Here is a 21,286-nt window from a genome sequence, read left to right on the forward strand (position 1 = left end):
ATATTGTATTGTAATGTATTACATTGTAATGTATTGTATTATATTGTATTGTAATGTATTGTATTGTATTGTATTGTATTGTATTGTATTGCATTGTAATGTATTGTATTGTATTGCATTGTATTGTATTGTAATGTACTGTAATGTATTGTAATGTATTGTACTGTACTGTATTGTATTGTATTGTATTGTATTGTAATGTATTGTATTGTAATGTATTGTATTGTATTGTAATGTGTATTGTAATCTACACCATGATTAGGCTGATATAAATTAATTTCTGTTTTGAATGATTTTCAATTTAAGTGTCATTATTTTTTATATAACCTAGACCTTCTCGTTCTCGAACTTCTAATGCAAGTGGGACGGGGTGTGGCTTTGTGACAATGACCACACAAGCAGCCGCTCAGCGATTTGACAGCTCTAACGCAGTTACATCTCCAACACCACCAAAACACCAGCTATGTGGGTGTCGGCTATCTCCAGTTAATACTTGATCTGATTGAATCTAGGCCTTTATTTTGGTGATACACATGTCTGGGAGACAGTCGGTCCCACTCCTCTAGGTTCCCCACCAGACCTGGGTTCGGCCTTTGATTGAGCCTGCCTGCTCTGTCCAATGAGCCGGGTTTGAATGTTTGGGACTATTCTATTGAACGTTGCCCCACCTGGCTTGGTCAAGCAAGTGCAGATAAAGTATTCATAAGAAAACAAATACTATTTGATCCCAGGCCAGGTCGGCTCCATACACAGGTTTCAGAGGTACACTAGCCTTGTGCAGCTTGACATAGCGTATATAGGCTCATAGGGGAAAGCCCTGGCTTCCACTCCTTTTCACAGTTGTGAGATGATCTGACTTCCAAACAACACTGTCAAAATAACTTTCTTACTGTCTGCCTACCTGGAAAAGGCTTCAGGGAGCTATTGTCATATCTAGGTTAAAGGTGTGCTTAACCTGAAGGGAATTCCTGTCAGATTAGGCTGTCAACAGAGCAAGCTGGAGATTTTACATGTGGACCTTCCCAGTCACTAGAGAGTGACAACAAAGCCGCTCGTCTGCTTCTGATCCACTTCCTGCCAAAGTGTTGAAGATATAACGTAACATAACTCTGGAGCGTTCTGATTTGAAACAGACAGGGCCTGAAACAGTTGCCCCTGGCGTTAATAACACTTTCTCTGGTCGTCGTTTGTATTACTGCTATGGAATGAGCTCCCGCGGTTCCACTGTTCCATGGTTCCACGGTTCCATGCTTCCACTGTTCCATGGTTCCACTGTTCCATGGTTCCACTGTTCCATGGTTCCACTGTTCCAAGGTTCCACGGTTCCAGCGTATTGATTGTATTTAAACAACACCTTGCTCCATGTTATAGGAAATTGCCTTGATATTGAATGTGTCAGAGTAATGCTTTTGTTTTGGCCCTTGGCTGAGGGCCAAGCCAATAGGAGTCAATCTTTTAGATGCCACTTTGTCTGTTTCGAACGCTAGCGACAAATAGTGTAATTCAACGTGCTAAACTGTGCATAATCAGGAGAAATAGTACTAGCACCTTTACCAAAAAAACAGACTGTATTACATCTGGACTTTACAACTCTCTTTATCTAATTCAACAAACACTGAATACTGCTTCCACATAATAACTGCCTAATTATGGAAATGTAGAACGAATTAGCGACAAACTCTGTTTAGCAACTGAGAGCAGCTGAGAGCTATTTGTTGAGAGCAACCTTAATTTCCTCAGTTTCTTTTGTAGGATTGTATTTCTGCTCCATGTGTCCTTGCATTAGCAGACATTAGTGCATGGACATCTGTGTTTTGACAGGAAAGGTTTATGCAAACAACTTAGCCAATGTATTAATGTTCGCTTCGCAAACCGGAAAAAGATACCGAATCAATTGCGTGACATGGTGGAGTTGAAGACTATCCAAGTAACAATATAGTTCTGTGTTCTGTTTATTGTGTTGGTTAGGCGGGCAATGATGTGGCAGACCGTGGGAAGTACCTTGACCACGTCCTCGTCAGTGGACGTACAGCCGACCATATCGTCCACTTCCCTCACAGTACCGTCCCAATCGACTGTGACCACCTTCACCGGGACTGCAACACGCCTGCCTGTTAGGATGGCCGTGTTCACGATCTCTGTGTCCTGCGAGAGAGAGAGAAAGAGAAGGGGAGAGGGGAGCAGAGAGAGAGAGAGAGAGAGAGAGAAAGAGAAGGGGGAGGGGAGCAGAAAGAGAGAGAGAGAGAGAGAGAGAGAGAGAGAGAGAGAGAGAGAGACTACATTAAGACATTTATGAAAATCAAGAGACAGGCGGATTTCGTTTGATACAATTTTTTTTCTCCATAAATGGCAAGGCATAACAAGCCCTTAAGGAGACTGCTCATGTAGTCTGTCAATCTTGATTTGCCACAGGTTGCAGAATAATGGATCCTCTCCTTTGCAGCCAGTGGGCGATGCCACCAGCCCAGCCTAAATCACACTGTTGCCACCGATTGCAGAGCCAAATTGCAGAGCCAAAGTGGTCCATTGTGGTCTTTTCCCCATGTGTACAAAGTACATACAGCGATTTGTCAGTAATGGGTATCAACTGGAAGCCCCACTGTGCTTTCAAGACCGCTCTGAGAGCCTTATGTGTTGTAAATGACAGACCAAAACACAGTGCATAGAAGTTTATCTCGAGATCATAACAGCTTTGAACATTGCAACAGATGGGCTGTGTTTAAAAAGAGGCGAATGATGGATTACTCTCTTTCTCAAGACTGTTTGGGAAAATAAAGCCAAACATGACACAAATACCTGTCTGGTCTATGATAACAATGAAATGGTTGCAAATCTGATGCAGTACGGTGACTCATGCAGGAGCAAAGCACAGTGGGAAACAGCAAACTATTTTGGGGTTTAATCGCAGCCTTAAAAGGGAGAGTTCATTATTTTTTAGTATTTCCTTTATTTAGTCCACTGTTAATACAATCCACAAAAAAAAGTATAGAGCAAATAATATGGCTGTGATGTGTTGTATTACATGAGTGAACTATTCCTTTAATCACAGACAGCTATTCAAACATCAGGTCCTTCATAAACACGTGAAGTTCAACAATAAGGATCTGTACACATAATTCAGAATCTGCCATGTTTATGTCACTACATTTATTTTGATCTAGAGTATACAGAACATTTAGAAAGCTGATGGAAATCCCTTGAATTACACTAAGGGACATTTCCCTTTGCTTCAGTTTGATCCTCCTGATGTAATGGAGGTGATAATGTAATGGAGGTGATGATGTAATGGATGTAATGGAGGTGATGATGTAATGGAGGTGATGATGTAATGGAGGTGATGGTGTAATGGAGGTGATGATGTAATGGAGGTGATGATGTAATGGATGTAATGGAGGTGATGATGTAATGGAGGTGATGATGTAATGGATGTAATGGAGGTGATGATGTAATGGATGTAATGGAGGTGATGATGTAATGGAGGTGATGATGTAATGGAGGTGATGGTGTAATGGAGGTGATGATGTAATGGAGGTGATAATGTAATGGAGGTGATGCTGTAATGGAGGTGATGATGTAATGGATGTAATGGAGGTGATGATGTAATGGAGGTGATGGTGTAATGGAGGTGATGATGTAATGGAGGTGATGGTGTAATGGAGGTGATGATGTAATGGATGTAATGGAGGTGATGATGTAATGGAGATGATGACGTAATGGAGGTGTAGATGTAATGGAGGAAATTAGTAACTTAAAGATACAGTAATAGCAGCAGGTCATGATGAGATTGGTGCCTCTGGTGAAATAAGTGTCTTCCTCATTCACTGACCCTCTAACGTTTACCAAATCTTTGCAAACTGGTAGTGTTCCTAAAGATTTGAAAATTGCCAAAGTTATACCCCTCTATAAATCTGGGAATCCAAGATCTTTTAGAAATTATCGCCCAAAATCTGTACTACCATGTTTTTTTGATGTATAAGAGAATGTTGAAACGTTAAAATCACCAATTGTCACGCTCTGGCCATAGAGAGGCTTTTATTCTCTATTTTGGTTAGGCCAGGGTGTGACTAGGGTGGGCATTCTATGTTCCTTTTTCTATGTATTTGTATTTCTTTGTTTTTGGCTGGGTATGGTTGTCAATCAGAGGCAGCTGTCTATTGTTGTCTCTGATTGAGAACCATACTTAGGTAGCTCTTGCCCACATGGGTTTTGTGGATCGTTGTTTTCTGTTTTGTGCCTGACAGAGCTGTTTCGGTTGTTCTCTTTTGTTACTTTGTATTTAGTGTTCAGTTCTATTTATTAAATGACGAACACGTACGTCGCTGTGCTTTGGTCCTCACCTTCTTCCACCAACGGCCGTTACACCACTATAGAGTTTGTTAAAAAAATACTCCACAGATACATCTCTTTTGCAACTTGTGGATCAAATCTTTACAGCCCTGAACAACAATGAATACGCTCTTGGCATCTTTTCAGATTTAACCAAAGCGTTTGACACGGTTGATCATGAAATATTACTTTATAAATTGTATTATTATGGTTTTCATGATTATACATATAATTGGTTATATAGTTATGTTTATGATAGAGAACAATGTGTTTATGCAAACGGATGTGCATCTACCAGAGCTAAGATATGATGTGGTGTCCCACAGGGTTCGATTATTGGACCTTTGTTACTCCTAATCTATACCAATGGCCTGCTGGGTCTTCTACCATACTAATCTATATCAATGGCCTGCTGGGTCTTCTACCATACTAATCTATATCAATGGCCTGCTGGGTCTTCTACCATACTAATCTATATCAATGGCCTGCTTGTTCTTCTACCATACTAATCTATATCAATGGCCTGCTGGTTCTTCTACCATACTAATCTATATCAACGACCTGCTGGGTCTTCTACCATACCATACTAATCTATATCAACGACCTGCTGGTTCTTCTACCATACTAATCTATATCAACGACCTGCTTGTTCTTCTACCATACTAATCTATATCAACAACCTGCTTGTTCTTCTACCATACTAATCTATATCAATGGCCTGCTGGTTCTTCTACCATACTTCCCCTTCTTTTTGCTGATGATATCAATTCGATTTTATCACAACATTTTTATTTGCTTATTAATGAAGCCAACTCAGGCATTGCCAATATTTCTGAATGGTTCCAGATAAAACAATATCTTCAAATGTAGAAATAAATAAATCCTACTTCATTGTATTCACTAGTAAGAATAAGAAATATTGCTAAGAAAACACATGTAAAAGCCAGAATTTCAATTGGTGGGAATGAAATGGAACAATTAAAATCCACTAGATACCTCTGAGTTTTAATTGATGAACAGTTATCCTGAAAATATCATATTCAATTTGTCTCTAGCAAAGTGATGAAATCAGTTGGTATTATCAGAAAGATGAGTGGTTTGGTTCATCAGGCTTGCTTCCTAACTCTATACTATAGCTTAATTTACCCATATCTCATTTACTGTAATATTCTCTGGGCCAGTGCATACAATGCCTTGCAAAAGTATTCACCCCCTTTGGCATTTTCCCTATTTTGTTGCATCACAACCTGTAATTTAAATGGATTTTTATTTGGATTTAAGGGGAAATATTTAAATGTCTTGGAATGGACTAGTCAAATCCCAGACCTCAATCCAATTGAGAATCTGTGGTGTGACTTAAAGATTGCTGTACACCAGCGGAACCCATCCAACTTGAAGGAGCTGGAGCAGTTTTGCCTTGAAGAATGGGCAAAAATCCCAGTGGCTAGATGTGCCAAGCTTATAGAGACATGCCCCAAGAGACTTGCAGTTGTAATTACTGCAAAAGGTGGCTCTACAAAGTATTTTATTTTGGGGTGGTGATAGTTATGCATGCTCAAGTTTTCAGGTTTTTTTTGTCTTATTTCTTGTATGTTTCATAAAAAATATTTTGCATCTTCAAAGTGGTAGGCATGTTGTGTAAATCAAATGATACAAACCCCACACAAATCCATTTGAATTCCAGATTGTAAGGCAACAAAATATGAAAAGTGCCAAGGGGGTGAATACTTTCACTAGCCACTGGGCCTCTTACCTACACAAATTACTCATCATACAAATTACATTTGCAAGACTAGTCACCTCCCTCTAATTACCTGGTTCCATCTGCACTTTAAGAAACTCAATATCTTGTCTCTTTACCACATTAATGTTAGGCAAATATGAACTTTCATCTACAAATACTCCTACATCCCAGAAAGTCTACCTAAACCCTTTCATGGATTCTTCCAGGTTAATTCTGAAATTCATCTATCTAACACCAGACGCTGTGATAACCTTTAACCTCCCCACTGCTGCAGCTCACATAGTCAATTCTCTATCAGATACAGAGGTAAGAGAAGACTGGGGGTCAGCCTGATGAACCAAACTACCCAGTAATCTCCTCTCTGAAGACTGGGGGTCAGCCTATTGAACCAAACTACCCAGTAATCTCCTCCGTGAAGACTGGGGGGTCAGCCTGATGAACCAAACTACCCAGTAATCTCCTCCGTGAAGACTGGGGGTCAGCCTGATGAACCAAACTACCCAGTAATCTCCTCTCTGAAGACTGGGGGTCAGCCTGATGAACCAAACTACCCAGTAGTCTCCTCCGTGAAGACTGGGGGTCAGCCTGATGAACCAAACTACCCATTAATCTCCTCTCTGAAGACTGGGGGTCAGCCTGATGAACCAAACTACCCAGTAGTCTCCTCCGTGAAGACTGGGGGTCAGTCTGATGAACCAAACTACCCAGTAATCTCCTCTCTGAAGACTGGGGGTCAGCCTATTGAACCAAACTACCCAGTAATCTCCTCCGTGAAGACTGGGGGGTCAGCCTGATGAACCAAACTACCCAGTAGTCTCCTCCATGAAGACTGGAGGTCAGCCTGATGAACCAAACTACCCAGTAATCTCCTCTCTGAAGACTGGGGGTCAGCCTGATGAACCAAACTACCCAATAATCTCCTCCGTGAAGACTGGGGGTCAGCCTGATGAACTAAACTACCCAGTAATCTCCTCCGTGAAGACTGGGGGTCAGCCTGATGAACCAAACTACCCAGTAGTCTCCTCCGTGAAGACTGGGGGTCAGCCTATTGAACCAAACTACCCAGTAATCTCCTCCGAGAAGACTGGGGGTCAGCCTGATGAACCAAATTACCCAGTAATCTCCTCCGTGAAGACTTGGGGTCAGCCTGATGAACAAAACTACCCAGTAATCTCCTCCGTGAAGACTGGGTGTCAGCCTGATGAACCAAACTACCCAGTAGTCTCCTCCATGAAGACTGGGGGTCAGCATATTGAACCAAACTACCCAGTAATCTCCTCCGTGAAGACTGGGGGTCAGCCTGATGAACCAAACTACCCAGTAATCTCCTCCGTGAAGACTGGGGGTCAGTCTGATTAACCAAACTACCCAGTAATCTCCTCCGTGAAGACTGGGGGTCAGCCTGATGAACCAAACTACCCAGTAATCTCCTCCGAGAAGACTGGGGGTCAGCCTGATGAACCAAATTACCCAGTAATCTCCTCCGTGAAGACTGGGGGTCAGCCTGATGAACAAAACTACCCAGTAATCTCCTCCGTGAAGACTGGGGGTCAGCCTGATGAACCAAACTACCCAGTGGTCTCCTCCATGAAGACTGGGGGTCAGCATATTGAAACAATTTACCCAGTAATCTCCTCTCTGAAGACTGGGGGTCAGCCAAATTACCCAGTAGTCTCCTCCGTGAAGACTGGGGGTCAGTTTGATGAACCAAACTACCCAGTAATCTCCTCTCTGAAGACTGGGGGTCAGCCTATTGAACCAAACTACCCAGTAATCTCCTCCATAAAGACCGGGGGTCAGTCTGATGAACCAAATTACCCAGTAGTCTCCTCCATGAAGACTGGGGGTCAGTCTGATGAACCAAACTACCCAGTAGTCTCCTCCGTGAAGAGTGGGGGTCAGTCTGATGAACCAAACTACCCAGTAATCTCCTCTCTGAATACTGGGGGTCAGCCTATTGAACCAAACTACCCAGTAATCTCCTCCATGAAGACTGGGGGTCAGTCTGATGAACCAAACTACCCAGTAATCTCCTCCATGAAGACTGGGGGTCAGTCTGATGAACCAAACTACCCAGTAGTCTCCTCCGTGAAGACTGGGGGTCAGCCTGATGAACCAAACTACCCAGTAATCTCCTCCATGAATACTGGGGGTCAGCCTGATGAACCAAACTACCCAGTAGTCTCCTCCGTGAAGACTGGGGGTCAGCCTGATGAACCAAACTACCCAGTAATCTCTTCCATGAAAACTGGGGGTCAGTCTGATGAACCAAACTACCCAGTAATCTCCTCCATGAAGCCTGGGGGTCAGCCTGATGAACCAAACTACCCAGTAGTCTCCTCCATGAAAACTGGGGGTTAGTCTGATGAACCAAACTACCCAGTAATCTCCTTCATGGTTGGTTTCTGCCTATTGGTTCATGGTTGGTTTCTGCCTACTGGTTAATGGTTGGTTTCTGCCTATTGGTTCATGGTTGGTTTCTGCCTATTGGTTCATGGTTGGTTTCTGCCTATTGATTCATGGTTGGTTTCTGCCTATTGGTTTATGCGTGGTTTCTGCCTATTGGTTCATGGTTGGTTTCTGCCTATTGGTTCATGCTTGGTTTCTGCCTATTGGTTCATGGTTGGTTTCTGCCTATTGGTTCATGGTTGGTTTCTGCCTATTGGTTCATGGTTGGTTTCTCCCTTTTGGTTAATGGTTGGTTTCTGCCTATTGGTTAATGGTTGGTTTCTGCCTATTGGTTAATGGTTGGTTTCTGCCTATTGGTTCATGGTTGGTTTCTGCCTATTGGTTCATGGTTGGTTTCTGCCTATTGGTTAATGGTTGGTTTCTGCCTTTTGGTTAATGGTTGGTTTCTGCCTATTGGTTCATGGTTGGTTTCTGCCTATTGGTTCATGGTTGGTTTCTGCCTATTGGTTCATGGTTGGTTTCTGCCTAATGGTTCATGGTTGGTTTCTGCCTATTGGTTCATGGTTGGTTTCTGCCTATTGGTTAATGGTTGGTTTCTGCCTATTGGTTAATGGTTGGTTTCTGCCTATTGGTTCATGGTTGGTTTATGCCTGGTTGGTTTATGCCTGGTTTCTGCCTATTAGTTAATGGTTGGTTTCTGCCTATTGGTTCATGGTTGGTTTCTGCCTAGTGGTTCATGGTTGGTTTCTGCCTATTGGTTCATGGTTGGTTTCTGCCTTTTGGTTAATGGTTGGTTTCTGCCTATTGGTTAATGGTTGGTTTCTGCCTATTGGTTAATGGTTGGTTTCTGCCTATTGGTTCATGGTTGGTTTCTGCCTATTGGTTAATGGTTGGTTTCTGCCTTTTGGTTAATGGTTGGTTTCTGCCTATTGGTTCATGGTTGGTTTCTGCCTATTGGTTCATGGTTGGTTTCTGCCTATTGGTTAATGGTTGGTTTCTGCCTTTTGGTTCATGGTTGGTTTCTGCCTATTGGTTCATGGTTGATTTCTGCCTATTGGTTAATGGTTGGTTTCTGCCTATTGGTTCATGGTTGGTTTATGCCTAATGGTTCAGGGTTGGTTTCTGCCTAATGGTTCATGGTTGTTTTCTGCCTATTGGTTCATGGTTGGTTTCTGCCTATTGGTTAATGGTTGGTTTCTGCCTTTTGGTTAATGGTTGGTTTCTGCCTATTGGTAAATGCTTGGTTTCTGCCTATTGGTTCATGGTTGGTTTCTGCCTATTGGTTCATGCTTGGTTTCTGCCTATTGGTTCATGGTTGGTTTCTGCCTATTGGTTCATGGTTGGTTTCTGCCTATTGGTTCATGGTTGGTTTCTGCCTATTGGTTCATGGTTGGTTTCTGCCTATTGGTTAATGGTTGGTTTCTGCCTTTTGGTTAATGGTTGGTTTCTGCCTATTGGTAAATGCTTGGTTTCTGCCTATTGGTTCATGGTTGGTTTCTGCCTATTGGTTCATGGTTGGTTTCTGCCTATTGGTTAATGGTTGGTTTCTGCCTATTGGTTAATGGTTGGTTTCTGCCTATTGGTTCATGGTTGGTTTATGCCTGGTTGGTTTATGCCTGGTTTCTGCCTATTAGTTAATGGTTGGTTTCTGCCTATTGGTTCATGGTTGGTTTCTGCCTAGTGGTTCATGGTTGGTTTCTGCCTATTGGTTCATGGTTGGTTTCTGCCTTTTGGTTAATGGTTGGTTTCTGCCTATTGGTTAATGGTTGGTTTCTGCCTATTGGTTAATGGTTGGTTTCTGCCTATTGGTTCATGGTTGGTTTCTGCCTATTGGTTAATGGTTGGTTTCTGCCTTTTGGTTAATGGTTGGTTTCTGCCTATTGGTTCATGGTTGGTTTCTGCCTATTGGTTCATGGTTGGTTTCTGCCTATTGGTTAATGGTTGGTTTCTGCCTTTTGGTTCATGGTTGGTTTCTGCCTATTGGTTCATGGTTGATTTCTGCCTATTGGTTAATGGTTGGTTTCTGCCTATTGGTTCATGGTTGGTTTATGCCTAATGGTTCAGCGTTGGTTTCTGCCTAATGGTTCATGGTTGTTTTCTGCCTATTGGTTCATGGTTGGTTTCTGCCTATTGGTTAATGGTTGGTTTCTGCCTTTTGGTTAATGGTTGGTTTCTGCCTATTGGTAAATGCTTGGTTTCTGCCTATTGGTTCATGGTTGGTTTCTGCCTATTGGTTCATGCTTGGTTTCTGCCTATTGGTTCATGGTTGGTTTCTGCCTATTGGTTCATGGTTGGTTTCTGCCTATTGGTTCATGGTTGGTTTCTGCCTATTGGTTCATGGTTGGTTTCTGCCTTTTGGTTAATGGTTGGTTTCTGCCTATTGGTAAATGCTTGGTTTCTGCCTATTGGTTCATGGTTGGTTTCTGCCTATTGGTTCATGCTTGGTTTCTGCCTATTGGTTCATGGTTGGTTTCTGCCTATTGGTTCATGGTTGGTTTCTGCCTATTGGTTCATGGTTGGTTTCTGCCTATTGGTTCATGGTTGGTTTCTGCCTATTGGTTCATGGTTGGCTTCTGCCCATTGGTTAATGGTTGGTTTCTGCCTATTGGTTAATGGTTGGTTTCTGCCTATTGGTTAATGGTTGGTTTCTGCCTATTGGTACATGGTTGGTTTCTGCCTATTGGTTCATGGTTTGTTTCTGCCTATTGGTTCATGGTTGGTTTCTGCCTATTGGTTAATGGTTGGTTTCTCCCTTTTGGTTAATGGTTGGTTTCTGCCTATTGGTTAATGGTTGGTTTCTGCCTATTGGTTAATGGTTGGTTTCTGCCTATTGGTTCATGGTTGGTTTCTGCCTATTGGTTCATGGTTGGTTTCTGCCTATTGGTTAATGGTTGGTTTCTGCCTTTTGGTTAATGGTTGGTTTCTGCCTATTGGTTCATGGTTGGTTTCTGCCTATTGGTTCATGGTTGGTTTCTGCCTATTGGTTCATGGTTGGTTTCTGCCTAATGGTTCATGGTTGGTTTCTGCCTATTGGTTCATGGTTGGTTTCTGCCTATTGGTTAATGGTTGGTTTCTGCCTAATCTATTCCATCTCCAAAAGTCTATAAAAACCCCTGTGTAAAACAGAGAAGCCTGCTGGATGAGATCCACGGTTAATTAAACCCAGAGAACTGTCTGTGAGAAGCTCTATGATCTAGACTGCTATTATCTATCTGATCCCGAGTGACCAAATGGCACCCTATTGCCTATTTAGTGCAGTTATTTTAACCGGAGCCCTACGGGCCTTGGTAGGGCACTATAAAGGAGATATTTGGCTGGTCTAAAGTAGTGCACTATGAAGGGGATAGGGTGCCATTTGGAATGCACCACTGTTTTTTACAACCACTACTGTATAATATAGGCCGTCATTGTAAACAAGATTTTTTTCTTAATTGACTTGCCTAGTTATATAAAGGTTAAATAAACACAAAAATATATATAAAAGTGATTTTTATTTTACCTGATGAATATTTCATGTGGAATGTTTCCCCAAGGAACAATATCATAGCTTCCTGTTACAGACGATATGAGGCAGAATCTGAGAACCGTGGGAAAGATATATCTGTGCGTGTGTGTGAGAGAGAGTGAGTGAGTGAGTGAGTGAGTGAGTGAGTGAGTGAGTGAGAGAGAGAGAGAGAGAGTGAGTGAGTGAGTGAGTGAGTGAGTGAGTGAGTGAGTGAGTAAGTGAGTGAGTGAGTGAGTGAGTGAGTGAGTGAGTGAGTGAGAGAGAGGGAGAGAGAGAGAGAGAGAGATAGACAGTGTTCATGTCTGTACACAGAATGTGTGTGTCTGTACACAGAATGTGTGTGTCTGTGTATGTGTGAGGGAGTCCACTACCATCCTCAGACTGTTTGAAGTTCTAACCGGAGGCAGCAAAGCAGAGCAGAGCAGGGTGTGGGGGTTGAGAGGAGAACAGTGCCAGTGCCACACCAAATTGACATTTTAACTTTATGAAAAGGATGGTAATTGCTCAGGGAGAGGGGTTCAACGCATCTGGCCCTTACAGCCGTCTCGCTGGCAATAATGAGCAGGCATTAGAGAGCAGGACTTGCCAATGAACTCTCTGCCACTCACACACACCATCTCTGTCTTTCTCACACATGCACACACACACTGTACTCACACACAGCATGTGAGAAGGGAGAGACACACACATAGAGAGAGAGAGAGAGAGAGAGAGATAGGGAGAGAGAGAGAGAGAGAGAGACAGAGAGGCAGAGAGAGACAGAGAGAGACAGAGAGAGAGAGAGAGAGAGAGAGAGAGAGAGAGAGAGAGAGAGAGAGAGAGAGAGAGAGAGAGAGAGAGAGAGAGAGAGAGAGGTTGGACAGTAGACAGGACCAGGGAGGATGTCTAATGCTTTACTCCCTGGTACTAATATATCTCTGACCTTTCCTTAATGAGCAAGGCAAACATACAAGCTCTCGTTCTCGCTCTCTCCCCCTCTCTCTCTCTCTCTCTCCTTCTCTCCCCCCCTCTCTCACTCTCTCCCCTCCATCTCTCTTTCCTCCCTCCCTCTCTCTCTCCCCCCTCTCTCTCCTTCTCTCCCCCCTCTCTCTGTCTCTCCTTCTCTCCCCCCTCTCTCTCACTCTCTCCCCTCCCTCTCTTTCCTCCCTCCCTCTCTCTCCCCCCTCTCTCTCTCTCCTTCTCTCCCCCCCTCTCACTTTCTCCCCTCCCTCTCTTTCCTCCCTCCCTCTCTCTCTCTCTCCCCCGAGTCGTAGTGCAAAATCAAAGCAGTCCGTTTTCCTCCTCTGCCAGTGATGTTGACCCCCTACAAGGAGACTCCTATACCTCCTGCTGTGCTCCGGTCACTCAGCTCTAGCCTCCCCTTTTAGCTGTTTTCTACCACCCACCCAGAAACCTCCTCAGAGTCAGAGCATTGGGCAGCACACAGATGAAGCGTGCAGGGATTCTCTCACCGAAAGAGGGAAATTGGCGCCTATATGCCAGCATGATCAATAGTTGTGAGTGTGTGAGTGTGTGTGTGTGTGTGTGTGTGTGTGCGTGCGTGCGTGCGTGACAAAGAAGGAGAACCTAGACTGCAATGACCAAGACATGGAGAAAGAGACCAGGAGAGAGAAGGGTGAGTGTTGACACAAGCAAAATAATAAAGTGTATCTCTTTTCATTTTTACCTCGGGGGGGGGGGGGGGGCAGGAAGATCTTTGCACGGCTGTTAAGCTGTACTGTAGTATGACCCGGGGCCCAGAAAGACAGATGTTCATTCCGATATACACTTTCATATGTATCAAGTAATCCCACCACAGGCACAATTTACCAACAGCACGCAACCTAAATACATGACAGTGATGAGGAAATGAAGCAGATTATCAGCTTGAATCAGACAAGACAGAGCAACAAACCCAATAAAGAACTCCTGCTGTAATTAATAGCATTCTACTTGGCTGTCATAATAATATCACCCATTTCAGCACGGTAAACACCACCCCCAAAAAAGACACCATAGTCTACAAACGAGTTAAAGTAAGTAGGGAAAGCAAAGCAATTAACATGGCAGACGACCAGTGTGCAATCTGTGTTAATGTGTTAAATGCAGTTAATACCCTGCTCCTTTACCTCCCATCATCACAAACTGTGAAGAGGCACAGCTATTGCAAATGCACACGGAGAGAACTAGGAAAATGAATATCCTTGACGCCACATGACTTAATCCCCTTTACAACCATTTTGCTAATGTGTTTCAACATTTCCGACGGAGGGGGAGGGAGGGGGGGGGGGTCCTTTAGATTTTCCCTGGAGGAAAAAAAAGACGAGTGAGAGGAGAGAGTATTTCATGCTTGTCCGGTGGAATTATTAAGTTTCCCGTCAAAACGAAATGCTATGAAACGCTTCCTGCTGTCTTCAAAAGAGCAGGGCCGTGGTTAAAGTTAGGGGGATGCTGATAAGGACTGTGTGAATGGTCACCTGGTGGAAGGATACACGTCGGGAGACGGACGAGACGAGGCTTTCTGTAATGTTACTGATCTTACTGTGGCTAGTGTGCCGTATCCAGAACCAAGCCCTCACATGAAGGCTGATTCACAAAAAAAACATTGGAACCATTTACAGCAAAGGATGCAATGTTCACCACATTTAGGAAGAGAGTAGGGTTGAGGTCAATACCCTTTCAATTGCAGTCAATTCAGAATCTAAACTAAACTTAAATTCAAATTCCAAATGTTCCAAATTGAAAATCATTGGAATTTCAGTATACTTCCTGAACTTCCTGTACTTCAGTATACTTCCTGAACTTCCTGTACTTCAGTATACTTCCTGAACTTCCTGTACTTCAGTATACTTCCTGAACTTCCTGTATTTCAGTATACTTCCTGAACTTCCTGTACTTCAGTATACTTCCTGAACTTCCTGTACTTCAGTGTACTTCCTGAACTTCCTGTACTTCAGTGTACTTCCTGAATTGACGGGAATTGAGCCCAATCCTGGAGGTTTGAGGTTTGATTTCCCACTGATCATAGGAAACGGTTGTGGATTCAAGTGTGTTGGGCGTTCACTAGTGTGCTTGTCACTGAGCAATGAAAAATCCCCCCTCCCCCCCCATAAAAATAAATAAATCAAATTCGACAAAGAAACAGCTCAACTGTAAACTACCATTCTACAATAACAGAGCAAATAAGACCCGACTGGCATCACACCAAATACTGCTGTTTTGTTTTGCTCCAGTACAGTATGTAACCTGGCGAGCGTGCTGTCTTTGCAGCGTGTACTGTCTACTCCCCTCACGGCTGAGTTAACACAAGCAGCAGGCTCGTGCTGCTGCTTCTCCATCCACTGAAATGTGGGGATTTCATTCCTCGATTCTGGCCCTGCATGACTAGCCACCCCCACCCCCCCCCCCTCCCCCCCGCCCCAACCCCCCCCCCAGGCCACCAATTCCATGCATCTTATTTCTGCTAACAGTTTTGATCTTTCTCCACGCTCCACTGAATGTTTGCAACTAATTTCAACAAATTCTGTCACTTGGGAAGCAGACCATCTTTTTTTTTTTTTTGCAGAGGGGGCATGTTTTCATTTTTTTCAAATTGCTTCAATGCTCAATACACAAAGTCATTCCATATTTTTCTTCTCCACCCTCTCTCTGTCATTTCAGTTAAAAAAATAAATAAAAAACTTGCCTACCAAATTCTGACTGGACTTCAAGTGCATATTTATTTCATTTAACCAACTAGCCAGAATTCATTTATCTGAAACTTTGCTTCAATGTAAGTCTTCAGTGTACTTAAACCAACTTTCCTTGGCATCCATATTGTCACGCCCTGGCCTTAGTTATCCGTCTCGCCTCTCCTCTTCAGATGAAGTGGCATCCATATTGTCACGCCCTGGCCTTAGTTATCCTTCTCGCCTGTCCTCTTCAGATGAAGAGGCATCCATATTGTCACGCCCTGGCCTTAGTTATCCTTATCGCCTCTCCTCTTCAGATGAAGAGGCATCCATATTGTCACGCCCTGGCCTTAGTTATCCTTCTCGCCTGTCCTCTTCAGATGAAGTGGCATCCATATTGTCACGCCCTGGCCTTAGTTATCCTTCTCGCCTCTCCTCTTCAGATGAAGTGGCATCCATATTGTCACGCCCTGGCCTTAGTTATCCTTCTCGCCTGTCCTCTTCAGATGAAGAGGCATTCATATTGTCACGCCCTGGCCTTAGTTATCCTTATCGCCTCTCCTCTTCAGATGAAGAGGCATCCATATTGTCACGCCCTGGCCTTAGTTATCCTTATCGCCTCTCCTCTTCAGATGAAGAGGCATCCATATTGTCACGCCCTGGCCTTAGTTATCCTTCTCGCCTGTCCTCTTCAGATGAAGAGGCATTCATATTGTCACACCCTGGCCTTAGTTATCCTTATCGCCTCTCCTCTTCAGATGAAGAGGCATCCATATTGTCACGCCCTGGCCTTAGTTATCCTTATCGCCTCTCCTCTTCAGATGAAGAGGCATCCATATTGTCACGCCCTGGCCTTAGTTATCCTTCTCGCCTGTCCTCTTCAGATGAAGTGGCATCCATATTGTCACGCCCTGGCCTTAGTTATCCTTCTCGCCTCTCCTCTGCAGATGAAGTGGCATCCATATTGTCACGCCCTGGCCTTAGTTATCCTTCTCGCCTCTCCTCTTCAGATGAAGTGGCATCCATATTGTCACGCCCTGGCCTTAGTTATCCTTCTCGCCTGTCCTCTTCAGATGAAGAGGCATCCATATTGTCACGCCCCTGTCCTCTTCAGATGAAGAAGCATCCATATTGTCACGCCCTGGCCTTAGTTATCTTTGTTATGTTGGTTAGGCCAGGGTGTGACATGGGTGATTTATTGTGTTTCGTCTTGTCTAGGGGTTTTATTAGATTAATGGGGTTGTGTTCAGTTTAGTTGTCTAGGTAAGTCTATGGTTGCCTAGAGTGGTTCTCAATCAGAGGCAGGTGTTTATCGTTGTCTCTGATTGGGAACCATTTAAGCAGCCATATTCTTTGGGTATTTTGTGGGTGATTGTTTCCTGTGTCAGTGCCACATGGGACTGTTTCGGGTTTTCACGGTTCTTGTTTTGTAGTTGTGTTCATGTTGAGATTTTCTTATTAAAAGAACCATGGACACTTACCACGCCGCATATTGGTCCTCTGATCCTTCTCGCCTCTCCTCTTCAGATGAAGAGGAGGAAAACCGTGACACATATTGACTAGCCTGCACTTAGACACATTCCTTGTTCTGAAGGGATGAATGTGTTAGACTGACTACAACGGCTGTTCAATGTTAAGAGTCACTCTGCCACTGCTGTTTAACAGCACTACAGTTTCAGCTCAGTTACAAACATACGTCTCTTACCACTGACGCAGACACTTATCTAACGGCCAATGAAATTCAACGACAGGTTCCCTGTCGAGTGAGCAGCCAATCCCCTCTCAGTGTGGATGAGAGCCCAACATGTCCAGTTATTGTCAAAGGCTAACAGGCCTCTGAACAGGTAACAACGGAGGAGAGTGAAGCAGTCACAAAGGGAGGATACTGCAATCCATAATAGATTGAAACACACTACAAGGCCCCACATTGGGTGACAGTGCCAGTCCTCTCCAAACTCTCACTGTGAGGACACGGGAGATGGAGACTGGGGATGCATCCCAAATTTGCACCCTGTTCCGTATATAGTGTCACACTAGCGCACTATGAAGGGAACAGGTTGCCATTTGGGATGGAAACTGTGCGGCTGAGAGACATGCCACGGCAAGCTCATCAAATGGCTGGCTAATTGACTAATTGGCTGATCGGTGCTTCAGCTGGACGTCATTCAGGCTAACACTCCTCTGGTGATAGACGCTTCGATCCAATAACACGCCATTTTGGCCTAATAGGGTTCAGGGGGAAACATATAGACCAGATGCTGTTTCTGGGAGCAGGGAATCGGGTCATGGCCAAGAGGACAAATGCTCTGGTAAACGTCAAGATGACAGACTTGCTGTTTTTACGGTGATTGACTTATTTGACTGTATTTACAGTATTTTACCTTGCATATTTTGGGTGGCAAAAGTGTCATCCACATATCTAAACGTCAACAACAACAACAAAATATTTACTACCGTTTCCAAAAAAAAGGATTCAAAACATTTCTAGAACGATGTCAGTAATTGAGCATAGATAATTTGAATATAGTTGCGACTAAACTGTCCCACATAATTCCACCCAAGGCAGCTCGTAACGAAAAACAATTATCCTTCAGTAAAACACAACCTTGGATCACAGAGCAACGCTGTCCCTCCCATCAGAAAAATAACCGTTTCAAACCCCAAGTGCCAATTCTGTTCAATGCCATTGCATTGTGTTATAATGTAGTATCATGGGGATAATTTACAACATCTACTTTGCCTCCTCTGGGACAAGCAGTAACAAGTAGAAACAGTTCATCTGGGTTTTATTTTTTTAAACATTACAAACAAATGGACAAAGTGCTTTACGAGCCTGGCCAAGGCTGTCCGTGGTAGTATATAGAGAGACTGAAGTACAATTTATGTACCAGCTGATTAGCATAAACTGAAGTGACATCATAAGGCTATTTGGTGTTAATGTGTGCGTTGGTGACATGCACAGTATTGGCTATAGAACAGCCGAGGCCAGCAGAGTAAAAGAAAAGCTCCATTCAGTCAGCACATAAAACCACTTTACCAGGCCAAATATACACACTCCTTTCTGCAAACATGAATATCTTAACAGCCTTCATATCTATTATAGACTTCTTTTGCGCAGTGGTGAACCTATAGGTCTTCAGTGGTGAACCTATAGGTCTTCAGTGGTGAACCTATAGGTCTTCAGTGGTGAACCTATAGGTCTTCAGTGGTGAACCTATAGGTCTTCAGTGGTGAACCTATAAGCCTTCAGGGGTGAACCTATAGGTCTTCAGTGGTGAACCTATAGGTCTTCAGGGGTGAACCTATAGGTCTTCAGTGGTGAACCTATAGGTCTTCAGTGGTGAACCTATAGGCCTTCAGTGTGTGACAGGCCAGTGGTGTAGTGGAGAGTATGTAGGATATACGCAGGTATAAGTTGTATACCGCCTGCTAGCATTAGTTGTTGATGTGTATAACTGAGGGAGAGAGAGCCTACCTTTTCATGGTTGTTTGATCAATAGGGCTGTAAAGTTCCCAAATGTAAGAGGACTCTTGTGGTGTTTACATATTTACAGAAATACAATTTTGTGGTATTTTGTGGCTTCTGGCGAATGTGCTTTAATTATCTAATATCGTGCCGTTGCAACTGCCTGTAAACACACAGTCCAGTTCAAAGTGAATGATGGTAGGTCCTACTGCCTGTAAACACACAGTCCAGATCAAAGTGAACGATGGCAGGCTCAACTGCCTGTAAACACACAGTCCAGATCAAAGTGAACGATGGCAGGCTCAACTGCCTGTAAACACACAGTCCAGTTCAAAGTGAATGATGATAGGTCCTACTGCCTGTAAACACACAGTCCAGATCAAAGTGAATGATGGTAGGTCCTACTGCCTGTAAACACACAGTCCAGATCAAAGTGAACGATGGTAGGTCCTACTGCCTGTAAACACACAGTCCAGATCAAAGTGAACGATGGCAGGCTCAACTGCCTGTAAACACACAGTCCAGTTCAAAGTGAATGATAGCAGGCTCAACTGCCTGTAAACACACAGTCCAGTTCAAAGTGAATGATAGCAGGCTCAACTAAGAATTTGTTCTTAACTGACTTGCCTGGTTAAATAAAGGTAAAAAATAAAAAAAAAAAAAATAAAAACTGCCTGTGAAAACACACAGTCCAGTTCAAAGTGAATGATGGCAGACTCAACTGCCTGTAAAGACACAGTCCAGTTCAAAGTGAATGATGGCAGGTCCAACTGCCTGTAAACACACAGTCCAGTTCAAAGTGAACGATGGCAGGCCCTACTGCCTGTAAACACACAGTCCAGATCAAAGTGAACGATGGCAGGCCCTACTGCCTGTAAACACACAGTCCAGATCAAAGTGAACGATGGCAGGCTCAACTGCCTGTAAACACACAGTCCAGTTCAAAGTGAATGATAGCAGGCTCAACTGCCTGTAAACACACAGTCCAGTTCAAAGTGAATGATAGCAGGCTCAACTGCCTGTAAACACACAGTCCAGTTCAAAGTGAATGATGGCAGGCCTGTGTTGCTGTGTTGTATAAAGGCATCGGTCTACGTAGACACTGGTCCTGTCATATGTAAGTGGTCGCTTGTGAGAATTTAAAAAGTGTCACATTCTTCCTGGGGGTGTAAATGAACAGATTTTAATAAGATTTCATGGTACTAAAATGCTGGCAGTTCCACTTTAAATGCATCAATGTTTCACAAGAGATGGCTAACAACAGCAAGCACACCACGGCCTGTCATTTCAAACGAAAACAAATTAGTCATAGTAGGCAGAACAAGCAAGGAGGTGGACAGAGCCAAGCACGAGCTAGTGAAATCCTATTGGCTCGTTCTAGCATACATATGCATATTTTTGTTAGGGAACGCTTTCTCTGTGAAGTGCGCGTGTGCTATAACTCAATTCGCCTTTGCACTCCTAAGCAACATCATTTAAAAAAAAACTTTGCCAAAAGGTAAAGTCTACAGAACTTAGTCCACTCTGTTCATAACAGATTCTAGTTTTGGGAACAGAAAACTTTATTGAGATCAAATGTTTCATCAAAATGTGCAGAATGTCGGCCAAAACCCATCTGGTTCCATCTCCTCCCACTGCCGGCCAGCGGGCTTCCTCTCACTACCATATTTGGTAGTGAGTGAAAATGCCAAACGGATACTTCATACATGCTTTGCGGTGAAATATCTGTCTCATCTGTGGTTCCACTCACTAGATGATGATAACTTGACTTCTTGTTGAAAGTTATTCTTGAAAAGGGAGAAGCTAACAAATTAGCAACAACATCCTCTTTGATAACACCTGCTACAGCTGCTGCAAACTAGCCGACAAAAGTTAGCTAGCTAGACCGTGGGAAAACTACTGCTCGCTATTGCACAGTGACCTGTTGTTCTTCAAGAAGGCAGAAGTTTCCATAGCTTTTGTAAAAACAGTCCCACCCATTAAGTCAAAATGTGATTGGTTGCTTCCACTGTCACTCAAAATGTTTCCCTAATACAGTTGAATGGCAGATGCCTTTATCTACTGTAGCTTCTCATGGCCTAGCCAAGGGATGACTTAGCTAGCTAGATTTATCTCCCCAGAGACCAGCAAAGAAAAATCATGATTGGATCTTTTTTTTTGTCTTCAGTGTTAACCCTTTCCTTTCC

At 43.5% G+C, this 21,286-nt stretch overlaps 1 protein-coding gene across 1 annotated transcript in view; it reads right to left on the reverse strand.

Moving 5' to 3' along the window:
• LOC139411855 (transmembrane protein 132C) overlaps positions 1-21,286 on the reverse strand; it is a 293,386-nt gene that overhangs the window by 54,504 nt on the left and 217,596 nt on the right. Inside the window, exon 5 of the mRNA XM_071158596.1 lies at positions 2,002-2,145. Coding sequence (XP_071014697.1) covers positions 2,002-2,145 — 144 coding nt within the window. The remainder of the gene's footprint in view (positions 1-2,001; positions 2,146-21,286) is intronic.

Source organism: Oncorhynchus clarkii, chromosome 6 (genome assembly GCF_045791955.1).
Source record: "Oncorhynchus clarkii lewisi isolate Uvic-CL-2024 chromosome 6, UVic_Ocla_1.0, whole genome shotgun sequence".
Classification (NCBI taxonomy): domain Eukaryota; kingdom Metazoa; phylum Chordata; class Actinopteri; order Salmoniformes; family Salmonidae; genus Oncorhynchus; species Oncorhynchus clarkii.